This window comes from Triturus cristatus, chromosome 5_2 (genome assembly GCF_964204655.1).
Source record: "Triturus cristatus chromosome 5_2, aTriCri1.1, whole genome shotgun sequence".
Classification (NCBI taxonomy): domain Eukaryota; kingdom Metazoa; phylum Chordata; class Amphibia; order Caudata; family Salamandridae; genus Triturus; species Triturus cristatus.
In genome coordinates, this window is record NC_140588.1 from 1,107,370,514 (window position 1) to 1,107,386,120 (window position 15,607).

Sequence of the window (15,607 nt, forward strand, 5' to 3'; positions counted from 1 at the left end):
TAGATAGTGCTGGATTGGTGTTTGGAGAAATGCATGGGACAGTCAGGAGAATTCCTCCACTGCATAGGTACTAACTGGGTATTTAGAAGAGTGTATCAATAGTCTGTAGCTGGTTAGAGGTGTGCATGCATAGTGTACAAAATATTGTACCTGCACTTGTGTTTTTGACTGGTCCATTCCTTAAGTATACAACTAATAACTGGAGTCATTTCAGTGTTGCAAAGAAAGTGTGTGCTGAATTTATAAGTGCTTAGGTATTGGTGGAGTGATAGGATACGTAGATAGTGCTGACTGGGTGAATGGAGTAGTGCATGGTACAGACAGATGTAAATGTAAATGTATGTGTCTTGTAAAGCGCACTGCTGCCCTGAGGCGTCGTGGCGCTGTAGACCGCTGGGGAACCCGTCCTGGCTATCCCTGTGAGATGGTCTCTCCGGGGTATCTCCAAGGTGAAACCAGGCATCCTCGGCGAATGTGGGGGGCCGTTGTGGAGATGAGGCAAGCTAATGCCCAGAGTTGCCAAGTGTGATCCCTGGTTAGAGTAGGCACCGAAGCGAGAATTATCGAGTCTGCTGGCCCACGACCCTGCCGCGTTGGGAATTGAACCCTGGTCCCGGGCCGTCCTCTGCTTCCAGGTCTGCTGCCTCTAACCAGTGAGCCACACCACTCCACTTCCTAGACTGCATAGGTACTAACTGGGTATTTAGAAGAGCGTATCAATAGTATGTAGCTGGTTAGAGGTCTGCATCCATAGTGTACAAAATATTGTACCTGCACTTGTGTTAGTGGCTTGGCCATTCCTTAAGTATATGACTAATAACTGGAGTAATTTCAGTGCTGCAAAGAGAGTGCATGCAAAATTTATTAGTGCTTAGGTATTGGCAGAGTGATAGGATACGTAGATAGTGCTGGATGGTTGAATGGAGAAGTGCATGGGACAGACAGAAGGATTCCTAGACTGCATAGGTACTAACTGAGTATTTAAAAGACTGTATCAAAGCTATGTAGCTGATCAGAGGTCTGCATGCATAGTGCACAGAATATTGTAGCTGTACTAGTATTGGTGTGTCTATGGTTTCGAGAATGGTAGTCTGTGTTTTAGGCTGTGAGGAGCTGCATCAGATGACCATGTAGATGATGCCATCAGTGATGTCATTTGAGATGTCATCAGTGATGTCATCAGTGATGTCACTGACCATGTCATGAGTGATGTAATATGTGACGTCATTAGCAGTGCATTACTTTAATCCAAAAAGCTGGCGGCCATATTGGCCTGGTCAGGATGTGAAAATTCAGGAATTGATACAATAAAGAAAAGTAAACATGTGTTAATATGCACACAATGTCATTTCAGCATATCTTACCCCGTGACCGCCATACCTGTATGTTTGTCAACGTGACTTATTCATAATAAACATACTTAGAATTGCAAACATCAACATAAACAATGAACTACACATTACTTTAAAGTGAAAGGCTATCGGCCATATTAATCTGAGCACGTTGCGTATTATAATCGCTCTTACATGAAAGAAAAGGTAAAAGAGGGGTGTTAATATACACACACTATCCCTAAATAAAGTTCTAGCGACTATAGTTCCATTCCATTCACAGCTCATTTGAGATGTCATGAGTGATGTCATGAGTGATGTAACTGACCATGTCATGAATGATGTAAGTTATAGTTAGCCCAGGTAACTATAACTGCTGAATTTCACTGGTTGTGTATGAGTGAAATCTGAGTCATATCACAATGGATGGTGGGGGGGTTGGAAGCAGGGCCTGGCATTGTGCTGCACCCAACCAAGCTTGCTGCTCCTGCCTTCCCTCCTCCTAGCCATCCATTGTCCAAGTCCATGTCCCTGCTCCCTTATCACAGCCCTATGTGGCTATTGTTCTGCCATTGGCCTTCCCGCCTTCTCTGAACAGTTAGCTTGGTGCCCCATCCACCTCCTCCCTATCCTCTGTTGTCTGAATCCATGGACTAGCCTCCTCCCTCCTGCCATGCATGGTCTGATGTGCTGCCACTGCCCTCCATTTGGCATGAAGTACCAGTCCACTCCTCCTGCCCTCCATTGCCCAATTATATGCCCCATCATTGACTTTCTGCTTAGCCTCTGTGCTTAGCTTGCTGCCCCTATTCTCCTTCCCCGGCCCTCCAATGTCTTTGTGCATGACCCTGCTCCATCCTTTTTGCCCACCATGTTCCATGGACCTGCCACTCCTATCTACTGTGAGTGTTCTGTTGAGCTGCCACACTCCCCTCCCACCTGCCTAGATGACTGTAACCTGTCCCTGCCACCTCCACCCTACCTGTCCACATTCCATGCCCCTATCCCCTTCCTCCTGTCCTCCATGGTCCATTTTAATGCCACACCCTTCTGCCCTCCCTGGTCTGTTGTGCTGCAACTGCTCCTTCTGCCTGCCCTGCGTGGTCTGTTGTGAGGCCCCTTCCCCTGAACTCTCTTGTCTGTGCCCAGGTCCTGACCCTCCCTTCTATCCTCCATGGTCCTTTGTGCATGCCCCTGCAGTGTGGCATGACATATTCACAGGGTGGTGTTACAGTGCACATGGGTTAGAGAGTGTACGCACTAGCTGGTGGAATACAACACAGAGGTGTGTGGCATTCGGCGGGCACTGGTGGGTGTAACACAGCATTGGGCTCAGCCAGGAGCACGCTGTGACTCTCAAGTGAGGTTTGTCTCCTTTCCAGTGAGTAAAATAAAAAGTATTACACATCCGGCGGTGGATGTGTGTTTTATTAACTGTGAGGGGGGTTTCTTGCATAGTTTTGGTCAAATTTTTTTTGAATCCCCTTTGAATGGCTTGGTGTGCATGTGTATTAAATGTGCCCGTCAATAGCTATCCATGTTTGTATAAATAAATGACAAGGGTGTCTTCTTGGAGAGTACCCACCGGCGGGGGCACCGGGATTAGTCACGGTAAGGCGTCAGACACGTCAGAGCTTCACTAGCGGTGTAAATACATTCCACTTGGATTCATTGTATGCATAGCAGCCTTTTAATGAATATCATGCAAATCGTCATGGTGATCGGTATGTACAGTTTGTCCAACATGCCCTAGGTGTTTCTATAAATATATAAAAAAATAAAAATCAAAAGCCGGCGCCGGGGGATGGGGTCCCCGGGACCATAAGTGGCCTGAGGAGGGGGGCAACGCAGCCTCCCTCCTAAAGAATAAAAAATAAATAAAGCCATGCCCCGGGGGTTGGGGTCCCCAGGGCCGATTAAGGCCTTGGGAGGGGGGGGCCATGCAGCCCCATTTCAAATTGTTTTTTTTTAAAATAAAAAAGATAGGGGGCAGGCCCTGGGGGATGGGGTCCCCAGGGCCAATAAATTTGAAAAAGAGGGGGGCCACACAGCCCCACTTCTTAATTTTTTTTTTTTTTTAAAAGACCGCCATCAATGATGTCATTGGAGATGTCATCAATGATGTCATGAGTGATGTCACTGACCATGTCATGAGTGAGATTATAGCACCTGTAAATTCAAGATGTATACTTCATTCTTTCGATTTACATCAGGACTGGTTGGTACACCTATTAAAAATTCATTCAAATGTAGAATACAAAATGGTATTGTCATTAAAGAAACCCTAAAAAAACTTTAATAAATAATTATTGTGTCATAAATATCTAAAATTACGTGTGTACTAGATCACATGTACAGTCACTTAAGAGAATAATTTATATTGTTCAGTTTCCAATAAATCCAATTGCGCCGGTTGTAATAAATAAATAAATAAATAAATAATACAAAGCCAAAGTTGATACTATATCTGATCTGCCTCAATCAGCCACGATGTGTTAATATTAAATAGAAGGAGGAAAGAAGTGAAAAAAAGAAACAAGTGTTAAAAAAAGTGTGTTGTGTCTACAGTAAACCTACAGACTTTTCACAGTACGGAGGTCAGACATCAGTGTTGATCATAGATACAAAAGTTGCTGCAGCTGGAATATCAGAAGAATGGGAGATTTAAAGGCAGGTAAAAAAAATCCTCGCCCAAGTTGAGCCCGTTGGGGATCTTAGTTTCCAACTCGAGGACATACCTTGTTTCTAGCTTTCTTAACAAGGCCTCGCAGTCAACACCACATCGAAGTGTTGGGACCATATCTACCACAAAATAACTTAGCTAGTCCAGGCAACTACCATGGATCTCTCTAAAATGCCAGCTACTGGGTATGCTGCATCGTTATTGCTGTTAGCCCTCATGTGCTGGAATATATGTTTGTGAACCTGCAACTTGGTACTACCAACATATTGCAGGTCGCACGAACACTCCAGCACATAAAACATCAAAATCAGTTTTGCATGTTAGTTTCTTGGAAATGGTTGCGGGAGCATCGTGGAAGGGAGTTTTGTATGATGGTTTGTTTCTTCCTAATTTGCAGGCTTTACAGACTGAACATTTCATAAAGACTTTAGTAGATTGCAGCCAGGAACTAGTGGTCATTATCTCAGGGCTACTCTTCACAAGCATATCACTCATTGAGCGTGCTCTATGAAAGGTTATCTCAGGGGCTTTGGATAGAGTGTCATTACGAATCACCACCCAGTTTTTATTGAAAATCATGCGCAACTTGTTATGATGATGACTGTTAGTAGTGATCAATCTGGGTGGTTCACTAATAGCAATGGATACAATTGGCAACTCAACTATATCGGGGCTGCAACCTAACGCTGTAGATCAATTCATACTGTTGGCTTTTTTGATTCCTCTGTCCATCATAGCGGCAGTGTAACCCCTGGTCAGAAATCTTTTCTTGCTCTCAACCTGTACATTTAGGCAATCAACATGAACACTACAATATATATTGTCACTGAAAAAACCATAGGTTTCAGGCACGTTATAGTTAGAAATTAGCATTTAAAAAACCTAAGAAATTCACTGAAAAAAACAGAGGTTTTAGGGAAAGTTTTAGTTAGTTGGACATTTCACTCATACAAAACCAGAGAAATTCCCCTGTTATAGTTAGTTCAGCTAACTATAACTTGCGCCCCCGCAATGCATGCTGATGACGTCACATATTACATCATTCATGACACGGTCAGTGACATCACTGATGACATCACTGATTACATCTCAAATGACATCACTGATGACATCATCCAGTGAATGTGTGTTTCTATAAAATGTAAATATGTTTTATATTTATATGCCATGGGGTATTGAAGAATGAATGGGTGTATAAGAGTCAGGATGGATGATTAAGTAGGTTTGTGACTGACTGTATAAGTCAGTGATTAATTGTGTCTTGCTTAATTCATTTGTTAGCGACTGATACAGACATTCACACAGTTTAGGTTGTCATTTGATGTGTAAGCAGTTCCATGGTTTGGTTAGCAACTATGGTTTGGTTAGCTCCCGGCAACTATTAACAACTCTGGAACTCGCCAATACAGACCTTGGCACAAATTAACGGCCAACCATCTTTCTTCTTTGTTTGAGGGGTGGGACTGGAGCAGTATGCAGGGGGATGTGGACCAGCAGCTGGAATTATTCGATTCTACAGTTATTAACTTTCTCAACAGAGTAATTCCTCTTAAGCCTCTTAGATTTTCACCTAAAAGGTCTGCCACGGGCTGGTTCACGCCTAGTTTACGGGCGGAGAAAAGTGCCTGCAAAAAATTGGAACGAATTTGGCGACGCTCACATAATGAGCAAGCTAAAATTTCTTATAAAGCAGCCATGGCAATTTATCATAAAAATGTTAAATTGGCCCGTAAAATCCACATTGCTGAAACTCTACAACAGGCTGGTAATAATGCTAGGATGCTTTTTCAAATAGTACAGGATTTTACCAACCCTAAATCCTGTCAGACTACGGTTAGATTTTCTCAGACACTATGTGATGACATCTCCTCCTTTTTTGTACAAAAAATTGAGAAAATCTATCAAAATATCATCCTCTCTAATACTCCTACCTCTATTCCCGCGGAGACTACTCTTTACCCCAATAGGGATGGACCTTATTTGACTTCATTTCCTGCTGTTACCATCTCAGAAGTGCAAACTCTATTGGAATCCACCAAATCCGGATCCCCTCTGGATGCCATTCCCGCTAAAATCTCCTCCAGATTTGCTGCTCAGTTGGCGCCCCCATTTTGCTCCATATTTAACACTTCTTTAAGATGTGCCTGTCTCCCCCAAACATGGAAACACGCACAAATTTTGCCTATTCGCAAAAATGCTAACATCTCTCCCGGGGAAGTGTCAAACTATCGCCCGATCTCATTGCTTCCTCTACAGAGCAAGATTGCGGAGAAGCACATCAACAAACACTTATCTGCTTTCCTTGAGTCTTCTGGTGCTTTGGACATTTCGCAGTCCGGCTTTCGAGCAAAACATAGCACAGAGACTGCCTTGGTGGAGGTGACGGATAATATCAGAATGGCCCTGGATCAAGGTCAAGCGGCACTCCTGGTGCTGCTTGACCTTTCAGCGGCATTCGATACCATCTCTCACCAGGTTCTCTTGCATAGACTATTAGAGTGTGGCATTTGCGGATCCGCACTAAGCTGGCTGTCAGACTTCTTGTCCAACCGCACTCAGGCAGTGTCAATGGGTCCTTTCACATCTGCTCGCTCACAGGTTACCAGGGGCGTCCCGCAGGGCTCTTGTTTGAGCCCTACGCTTTTTAATATCTATGTGACGCCCCTGGCAATACTGATGAGGGACTTGGAATTTAATCCCATCTCTTACGCAGATGACACTCAGCTCCTCCTCACCTTCGACAAAGGGAGGTCAGACACACAAACCATCTTTTCTCAGGGTATGATGGCTATTGCCTCCTGGATGAAAGCCAACTATCTCCAGTTAAACTCTGAGAAATCTGAGATTCTGTTGTTCGGAGGGGCTAACATCTGCTGGTCACCTAGCTGGTGGCCGGAGGAGCTGGGTAAAGCCCCTGCACCTAAAGAGGTGGCTAAAAATCTGGGCATTAAGCTTGATAATAAACTCACATTGCAGACCCATGTTAACACTGTGGCTGGGTCTTGCTACCACACTCTAAGTCTCCTTAGAAGAGTTTTTCCGTTGCTTCCATTATCCACCAGGAAGACTCTAATTCAGGCCTTGCTCATGATCAAAATTGATTATTGCAATGCTCTTCTTCTCTCTGCTCATGCCGCCTCTCTGGATAAATTGCAGATCATTCAAAACACAGCTGCGCGACTGGTTAAGGATTCTCCAGCCAGAACCCCCTCTTTGCCCTTATTGCATGAATTACACTGGTTGCCTATTAGGAAAAGAGTGCAATTTAAAACAGGTTGCTTGATTTTTAAGGCTCTAAATGAGCTGAGTCCCCGTTATCTAACCACGAAACTAAAAGCCTACAATCCTATATCTTCACTTAGATCAGGATCAAAAGCTCTGCTTGCTGTTCCTAGAATATATAAGGCCCGTTCTGGTGGCAGAGCTTTTTCGTACCTTGCCCCTTTGTTTTGGAACAGACTTCCCCAATATTTTCGTACGGACATGTCCCTTCTTTGTTTTAGAAAGCTGATGAAAACATACCTCTTCTAACCCAAGATAGTCAGCTGTCGCAAGCACAGAGATACCCTTCTGGGTGATTCAGCGCTATATAAAACTATAAAATAAATAAATAAATAAATGAGGATCTATATGAGCTATTGATTGCTTGTCTGAGTGCCTGTATGGGTGCCTGAGTGTCTGTGTAAGTGGGTGGAGGATGTGACTCTGTGCATAGATGTGTGAGTGGATAATTCACTGGGTATATGTGTTTAAGTCTGTATCTGTGAAGGGCTGTATGGCTTGGTGAGTGTGTGTATGAGTGTCTTGGTGAGTAAATGGATGCCTCAGTGGTACATGTGTAAGTAACTCCATATGTAAAAGGCAGTATATATGAGTGTTGAACTATATAAATGACTATATGTGAGAGTGAGTGATTGTGAGAGTGCCTGTATGGATCAGTGTGTGCTTGTATTAGTTATTGTATTAGATAGTAAGTATGTGTTAGTGTATGTTTAAATAAGTGACGTGGTATGTGTATAACTGTACAGGTGAGTAAATGAAAGTGTGATTGATTATTTCCATTGTTGATTAGGTGTGTGAATAACTATGAATGAGAGGCGGTGTGTGCGTGTCTCAATAGATAAGTGACTGGCTACGATAATCCTGTATTGATGGCTGACTGTATGTAAGAGTGACTGTATGGGTGAATGGATGGATGTGTGTGTAGACCTAGGAATTAGTGAGTGGATATGTACTAACTGGTATTGGTGTGTTCATGGTTTCGAATATTATAGTCTGTATTTTAGAGTGGGTATATCAAGTGTTATATTAGGGTCTGATAAGGTGCATCAGATTTTGACTTGGATGATGTCATCAGTGATGTCATTTGAGATGTCATCAGTGATGTCACTGACCATGTCATGAATGATGGAATATGTGATGTCATCAGCAGTGCATTGCGGGGGCGCGAGTTATATTTAGCTCAACTAACTCTAACAGGGGAATTTCTATAGTTTTCTATGAGTGAATTGTCCAACTATAACATCCCTGAAACCTATGGTTTTTTCAGTGAATTTCAAAGGATTTTTACATGCTAATTTCTAACTATAACGTGCCTGAAACCTATTGTTTTTTCAGTGAATTTCTAAGGTTTCTTAAATGTTAATTTCTAACTATAACGTGCCTGAAACCTATGGTTTGTTCTGTGAATTTTAAAGGTTTTTTAAATGCTAATTTATAATTATAATGTTCATTAAACCTATCTTTTTGTCTGTGTTTTTCCATTACCAACCCATTCTCAACTTGGTGAAAACGGCAAATCTCGCTGTTTAAGGAAAATGATGTTAAATAATGATCATAAAAAAAAATTCAGTTCTGAAATTGTGAGACTATGAATTAAATATTATTGAGGCGAGTGGAGGAGGTAGAGGTTTACAGAGTGTCTCAATCACTCCTGTTATGTTCACTCTTTGTTAGACACGTGCACCCTTTTTCTACCCGTATCTCCTCCATTTGAAGATCACTGGGTGCAGCCTTCATCTTCAGCACCATCTTTTCACTGTCTCCAGAATGCACTTCCTTCCTTCTCCTTCTCTTCCCCACCCCCACCCCATACACATAACACACCTACTCACCTGTAAGCACTGCCTTTTCTTTTACTTTAGCCTTGTTAATATTGTATACCCCCACACATACATCTGAGCAGAATCACACAATTGCACCTGAATTATTAGGCAATTGCTCTGCAGACTGGCCAAGGGTTGGTTGACCATCTATTCCAAACACCTTTCTGACCCACTGTGAGAAGCTCATGGTGCCTCTGCCTCAAGTCCAGCGCGCTCGTTCGTGGCTTGTGATGAACTCATGGCAGCAACTCATTTCAAAGTATGCACTATACAAGTGTAATATGCAAAACAAATAGAGAAACACAACATCCTGGAAAGAGCTGACACTTCTAGAGAGTGAAATATTAGGTAAACATGTGACATCGAAGCAGAAACCAGTTTGCAGACATGGATTTTGTAAACGTGTTTTACATCCATTGGTCAAATACAGATCAGTGTTTTTTTCATTGCAGTAAAGGACATGATTTTAGAGCCTGACAGAGACCAGTTTCAATGTCTGTTTTTAATTACTTGCGGGTCTGAGACCCGGAGGGACCCAGCCCATTTAAAGCACCTCCTAAGATATGTTTAATAGGCGGACGATATGCATCACGTTTGTGACAGAGTAACCAGTCCCCCAAACTCTAAATGAGGCCCTGAGTTCCAAAGAGAGAGAAAGTCAGAAACCACATGCTGATTTCCGAGGTTCTGTCCATGTTTTGTTCGGAAGAGCAGCCCTGCAGTGTACAGGTTACACATGGAAGGCATAGCAGGTTAGGTTAATGTGCCTGCTGCAGAAAGAAGTCTGTAACCATAGGTGGATACAGGTCCGAATCTGGCTGAGGCAAACTCCTTTTGAGGACTCTACAAACCGTAGAGTTCAGCTGGGCAGCAGTAGCGTCTATTATCACACTTTCTTAGAGAACAAAGTGTTAGATCCTAAAAAATACAGGATTGTGTCTTTGAAGCGATGTGTCGAGCCAGAGAGTTAATGTGGCCAGCCGAGGCAAGGGTTCAAGCTGGCCGTAAGAGCTGAGCCGGACAATGGTCATGTGGTTAGCTTCTTGCTTTCTCTCAAGCACCTCAAGTCAATTCAAAATACTTTATTTCCAAGAAATAAGGGGCATATCAGCAACACCCGGCGATAATTATCGCTAAGCGTACTTAGCGCTAGGATAATTATCGCCGGGTAAGATGGATTTTTATCGCTGAGATAGCGTGCTATTAGCAACGCTTATCTCAAATGCGATAAATATCCTAGCGCTAACTGCCTAACGTGAGATTATCGCTGGAAACCCAGCGATAATCTCACGCAATGTGGCGTTAGCTTGATGATAGGGCCCCACAAACTTAGCTATGATATCCACCTTCCATAGGATATCATGGCTAAGTCAGTCCTGAAGCAGACGTAAGGAAAGTAGCGATAACAGGGGTTATCGCTACTTTTCTTGCCGCTATGCTTCATAGCGTGGGGCTTGATAATAGGAGAAATGTCACTTAGCGACATTTCTCCTGTCATGTCAGGTCAGGAATACCCACTTTGCATCTCTTAGCTGGGCGTTAGGAATCCCGACGCTAAAGCAAGGTTTCACGCGTTAGCATGGCCTTGCTAATTAGGCGATAAAATTATTGCCGCCTTTTGGACGAAAACGGCCGTAAAAGCGGCGATAATTTCCTATCGCCGCCTTGTAAATATGCCCCTAAATGATTATGGAAATATTCCACACATTACCCAATTTATAAATATAGACCATTTTAAATAGCCTAAAACAAGACCTACTCAAGCTCCTCTATCTTGCTACTGCTTCATGTTTCTCCCTTTCATCTCTTGTAATCTCTCGCTCTGCACCTCCTTCTCACTCTCTTTATCTTTCTCTCTTATTCTCTCCTCTTTGTTCTTTCTGCCATATATCTCGGTCTTCATCACCTGCTTTCTTCCTTCTCTCTCTTTATCGCTGCTCCTGCACATCCCTCTCTTTCTTTCTCTCTCTACTTATGCACCTCTACCTCTTCTGAACACCACCTCCCTCCCTTCTTCTCTTTGTTTGTCCATCTGTCTTTCTTGCTCTCACTTTATCTCTCGGTCCTACCTCCCGGGATATGAGCCCTCCTGCACAGAGTCCCTTTCCTCCTTGGATGACGCAGCAGAGGTCATGGCCTGCGCCACTGGCCCCCATGGGGGCTGGGGGAATGGTGCACGTGAAAGGGATGCAGAAGGGATGCAGGGGAGGCAGAATACAGTCTCTCCGCTCCCTCGCTTTCGGCTCGTAGTGGTCCATGGGCCACCCAGAGCCAGGTATCCTGGCTCGAGCCGGACTCGCCCATCTTTAATTTACTTTACTGCTCTCAACTCACCTCCATGTGCCTGGGAGAGGAGACAGGTGCACGCGAGAGCCAGCGCCAGCAGCATCCTGGCCTCCTCAGCAGCAAAGCCCGGCATCTTTCTCAAGGAAGGCAGGGGGGTTACTTTTCAATATGAGGCCCTGGGGGCTCGAGACCAGCAAATGCACAGCGCCTAGAATCTCGGCCCTATCAGATATAGGACGGGTCCGACCCGTGGGCTCGGAAACGGAAGTGATGCAGCAGCTATTACTGTCTCGTGCACGTGCGGCTTGTGGCTTCCTAGCTTCAGATCTCTGGCGCCTGCAGAAAGGTCGTGGGCACAGAGGCGGAGCTCGAGTCGTGTGAAGTGGAGACCAGTCTCCCCACAGTGGTCGGCTGCAGATGGGGGGCGCGGAGGTCGGGCTGAGCTCGAGTCGTGTGAAGTGGAGACCAGTCTCCCCACAGTGGTCGGCTGCAGATGGGGGGGTTCCGGGGGTTGGGCTGAGCTCGAGTCGTGTGAAGTGGAGACCAGTCTCCCCACAGTGGTCACTGGTTTCAGCTCACTTTTGAGTAACATTCAATGACACATTTTCGCAAGTAAAACTAAGCAATGAATTCCTTGGAAATTGATACTGATCAGAATTGACTCCCTTTTCAGCTACAAGAAGCCCTAAAAACTGCCGCATAGCACTTGAAATGGAAGGTCACGGACCTCCTACCCTTTGTAAGCTGATTATACTGTTGCATCTGGTGATGTCTGAAGGAGTCACTTGAACCTCCATGGCAGTGACAAACATGTCTTCTTTTTGAGAGGTAATGTAAGGGTGTGTTACCAGCCGAGGCTGGGGGCCTCCTTTTAACAGACACTTGATACAGGGCTGCATTAGTTGTCCTCTGACAGCGCATTAACAAAAGTATATCTTTTCTAAGCGCTTTGTTTATATCAAACACTATCACTGCACAATCGCTGCGCCTTTTGTGGCAGCCAATCATATAGGGCGAGTAATACATGCATATGCACAGCGCTTTCTGTTACAGACTGCTACCCTTTACAAATCGTTATAAATAGCGTTTTTCTATCATTGATTTTTAATGTGTGAGCAGATCTTCATGCAGGTCAAGGTGCCACCCCCCTCAGAAGCGCTTGGGGCGCTAGTACCTGCCACTCACTGAGTAACAGAGGAGACGCAGTGCTGGACTCCGCTTCATCCTTTTGGGAAGTTGGTTATAAGAATATGTATTTGTCAGACAGTGCACAGCAGATGTTTGCAGCTGTTGGACTTGGCCCTTTTGGCAGGGTCATCCCTAAACCTTTTGCCTTTCTCCTGGTGTTTGTGGTTTTAGGACTCTGGGCACTTTAGGACTGCTGTCCCGTGTAAAGTGCATTTGCTCTCTGTGTTAAATATGGTAAGATTGGCATGCACCTGTTTGGCCTGTTTAATTTATGTCAGTCCCTTGTAAAGTGGTATCTCAGATACCCCGGGCTGGTAAATTAAATGCTACTGGTGGGCTTGCAGCGGTGATTGCGCCACCCACCAAAGAAGCCATTCAAACTTGTCTCAGGTCTCTAACATTGCAGGGATTGTGCGCGAAGTGTTACTGTCGCTGTGACGTGGCACCTAAAGTGTGTGCTATGTCCATGACCCCCCTTTAACTACATGTCAGTCACCCCTAAAGTAGGCCCTAGGTAGCCCTAAGGGCAGGGTGCATTGTAGGTAAAAGATAGGACACGTACCTTAAGTGTGTAACATATCCTGGTAGTGACAGACAGCCCTTTTGGTTTCTCATTACTGTGGGTCTGCCCTACCATAGGAATGCATTGGGGATTCCCTGATAAGTGTTTCAGTGATAATTTCTGATATGAGAGGCACAGCGTGGTCAAGTTTAGTATGGTTGGAATAGTGATAATAAATGCTACGCAATGGTGTGCGCAGATTTATTATAACTATTTTAGAAATGCCACCTTTAGAAGTTGGCATTTCTGTATGCTATATTTCTGCCTGCCTGATGTGAATTACATGTCTGGCTTGTGAGTGACAGGGGCTGGGAGGTGTGTGTGGCTCCAGAAGGGGCAGGGTGAGTCAGCGCAAGGATGAATGGGACATCTACATATGGAGTGATGGGAGAAGTCCCTGAATAGGATGGTGCCTGCCCTAGTGAATGCTGGCTCCACCCCCTGTGGTGTGTCTGATGACGAGCCCCCACCAGACAAAGGAGGGTGTGAGCACTGTACACAAAGTGCTTCAACACCCCCCAGAACCAGTTGGAGCGGGTTCCCCCAAGCCCTGTGCTGTACAGAACAAAGAGAATAGTTGTATAAATGTAGGGACTGTGACCCCATGAAGAGGAGCTGTTCCTGGACCTTTGGGGGCTTGCTGCTTCTGCTGGGGCCCAGGAGGAATTGCCATGGGGGCTTGCCTCCCTATTGGAGGACCCTGTGTGCTGGCCTCCCTGGGCCCAGCTTTGCCCACTTAACCTAAGAACTTTCTGTTGCCCCTGCGCCCTGTGAGTGCTATATTCTCATCCTGCCAGAGAAAAGGAGCACAGGGTCTCTGCAGCGCTGAGCTGCGATCCGTCCTGAGGGAATCCCGACGTGGGGATTCCCCCTGATTGAGGAGCGAGAAGCGTGAGCCCGCCTCGCATTTGTGGTTGTTGAAAAGCGGGAGCCTACCCTACTTTTATACATATTTTAACGAGGTGGGTGCTCATGCTGGAGTGGGTTTTATTAAAAAAAAAATTGTATACCCTCTCCATTTTGCATGTTTCTATTAATAAGAATAAATATTTAATAATAATTGTATTAATTGGATTGCTGTGGAATTTAACCAACCTTATCAATAAAAATACACGTGGGAATTGCATTTGCATGTCCTAACTAATACGTAAACTAATTTCTGTACGCATATTAATGATAGACAATTAGAATTTGCATGAATAAATGTTGCTTTCGTGATGTATTCGCGATTTGTGCTTTATTAATGTGAATATAACATGCTTTAAGTGTTGCTTCTGCTAGATAAATACACACACATATGGGTATTAGTAAGGGGATAACATTTGATTAGTCATTTCCATGTATTAATTACGGTTTTGTGTTTCTTTGCTTAAGTTGACCATGTGATGGCCACAAAATGGCCGACATCCCTATTTGACGAACACAACTCTATTGTGAAGGTCTCTGGGTGAAGTGCGCATGCGTCACCATCAGCAGCAGTGGCCTCTGGACGACCCTAAATTCGACTGTGCCCCTCAAGGACGCTCTGGGCTACCAGCCAGCTGCCCCGAAAAGAAACAATAAAAGTTACTTCAACATGAAATTATGAACTATATCTAAAGAAACATTTTCCGTGTGAGAAAGTGGTGGAACTGATCTCATCAACCAATCACGAATATTCAAAATATTACTTGTAACTTTTTGGAATGTAAATTTTACTATAAAAGATGGTAGAATAGAGAGGTTGAGTGCGAGACCCTTCAGAAGATTTTCGATTCCCTGACGTTATGCTGACGGAGAGGACAGTGACACTGCAGGACAGCTGTTTCCTAAGACTCTGATAATATGAACTGATGACCAAGATTTTGACTTAGAGGACGACTTTTAGCCAGAATAGGTAAATATGATGGTCTACTGCTTGATTAAATCAAAGATTCGATTTTCAATTATTTAGATAAAGATTTAAGATTTATTACAAGAATTGTGTTGGGTCATTATTATGAAAAGTGTATTTATGTAAATAAAGTTATAGATTTAGTTATCACTTCAACCAGCAGCTAGCTGATTCATGGCCTATTCATGGGAGGAGTACTAAAAGGTGAAGTTTAGGCCTTAATAAATAGAGAAAGGTAGGGAAATCTATTGTTCATTAGGGATAAATGAGTACTTCCTTCCATTACAGCGAATGGAACAATCGCCTCCTTGGAAACAGGTTAATAGAGGATGAATGTTGGTGTTATGGGCCCCACCAGCGAATGCAGTGATTGAGTGTGATCTATGATCTGTGACGAAGGGAGGGATTTTGCATTCCGCACTGGATCACCCACCCCTCAGTGTGGTGCCCTTCGTGGGTGTCCACCCCACACCGTGCGTAGCTTTAAGGCGGATGCCCACCCGCAGCCAGCATCAAGAAAGGAATCACTGTCGCGGCCCGATCGAGAAAAATCAGCCGACCCGGAAGCCTGGTAGAGTC

At 44.3% G+C, this 15,607-nt stretch overlaps 1 protein-coding gene across 3 annotated transcripts in view; it reads right to left on the reverse strand.

The window, feature by feature from the left end:
- The window catches only part of LOC146829787 (granzyme B(G,H)-like), a 163,172-nt gene that overhangs the window by 103,949 nt on the left and 43,616 nt on the right, over window positions 1-15,607 (reverse strand). For 2 of the 3 annotated variants that reach the window (XM_085608503.1, XM_085608502.1), the window contains exon 1: window positions 11,454-11,607. The exons of the other annotated variant lie outside the window; for it this stretch is intronic. In XM_085608503.1, the coding sequence (XP_085464629.1) occupies window positions 11,454-11,538 (85 nt within the window). In that variant the 5' untranslated portion in view covers window positions 11,539-11,607. Of the gene's footprint in view, window positions 1-11,453; window positions 11,608-15,607 lie in introns of those variants that run through there. 3 annotated transcript variants of the gene reach the window in all.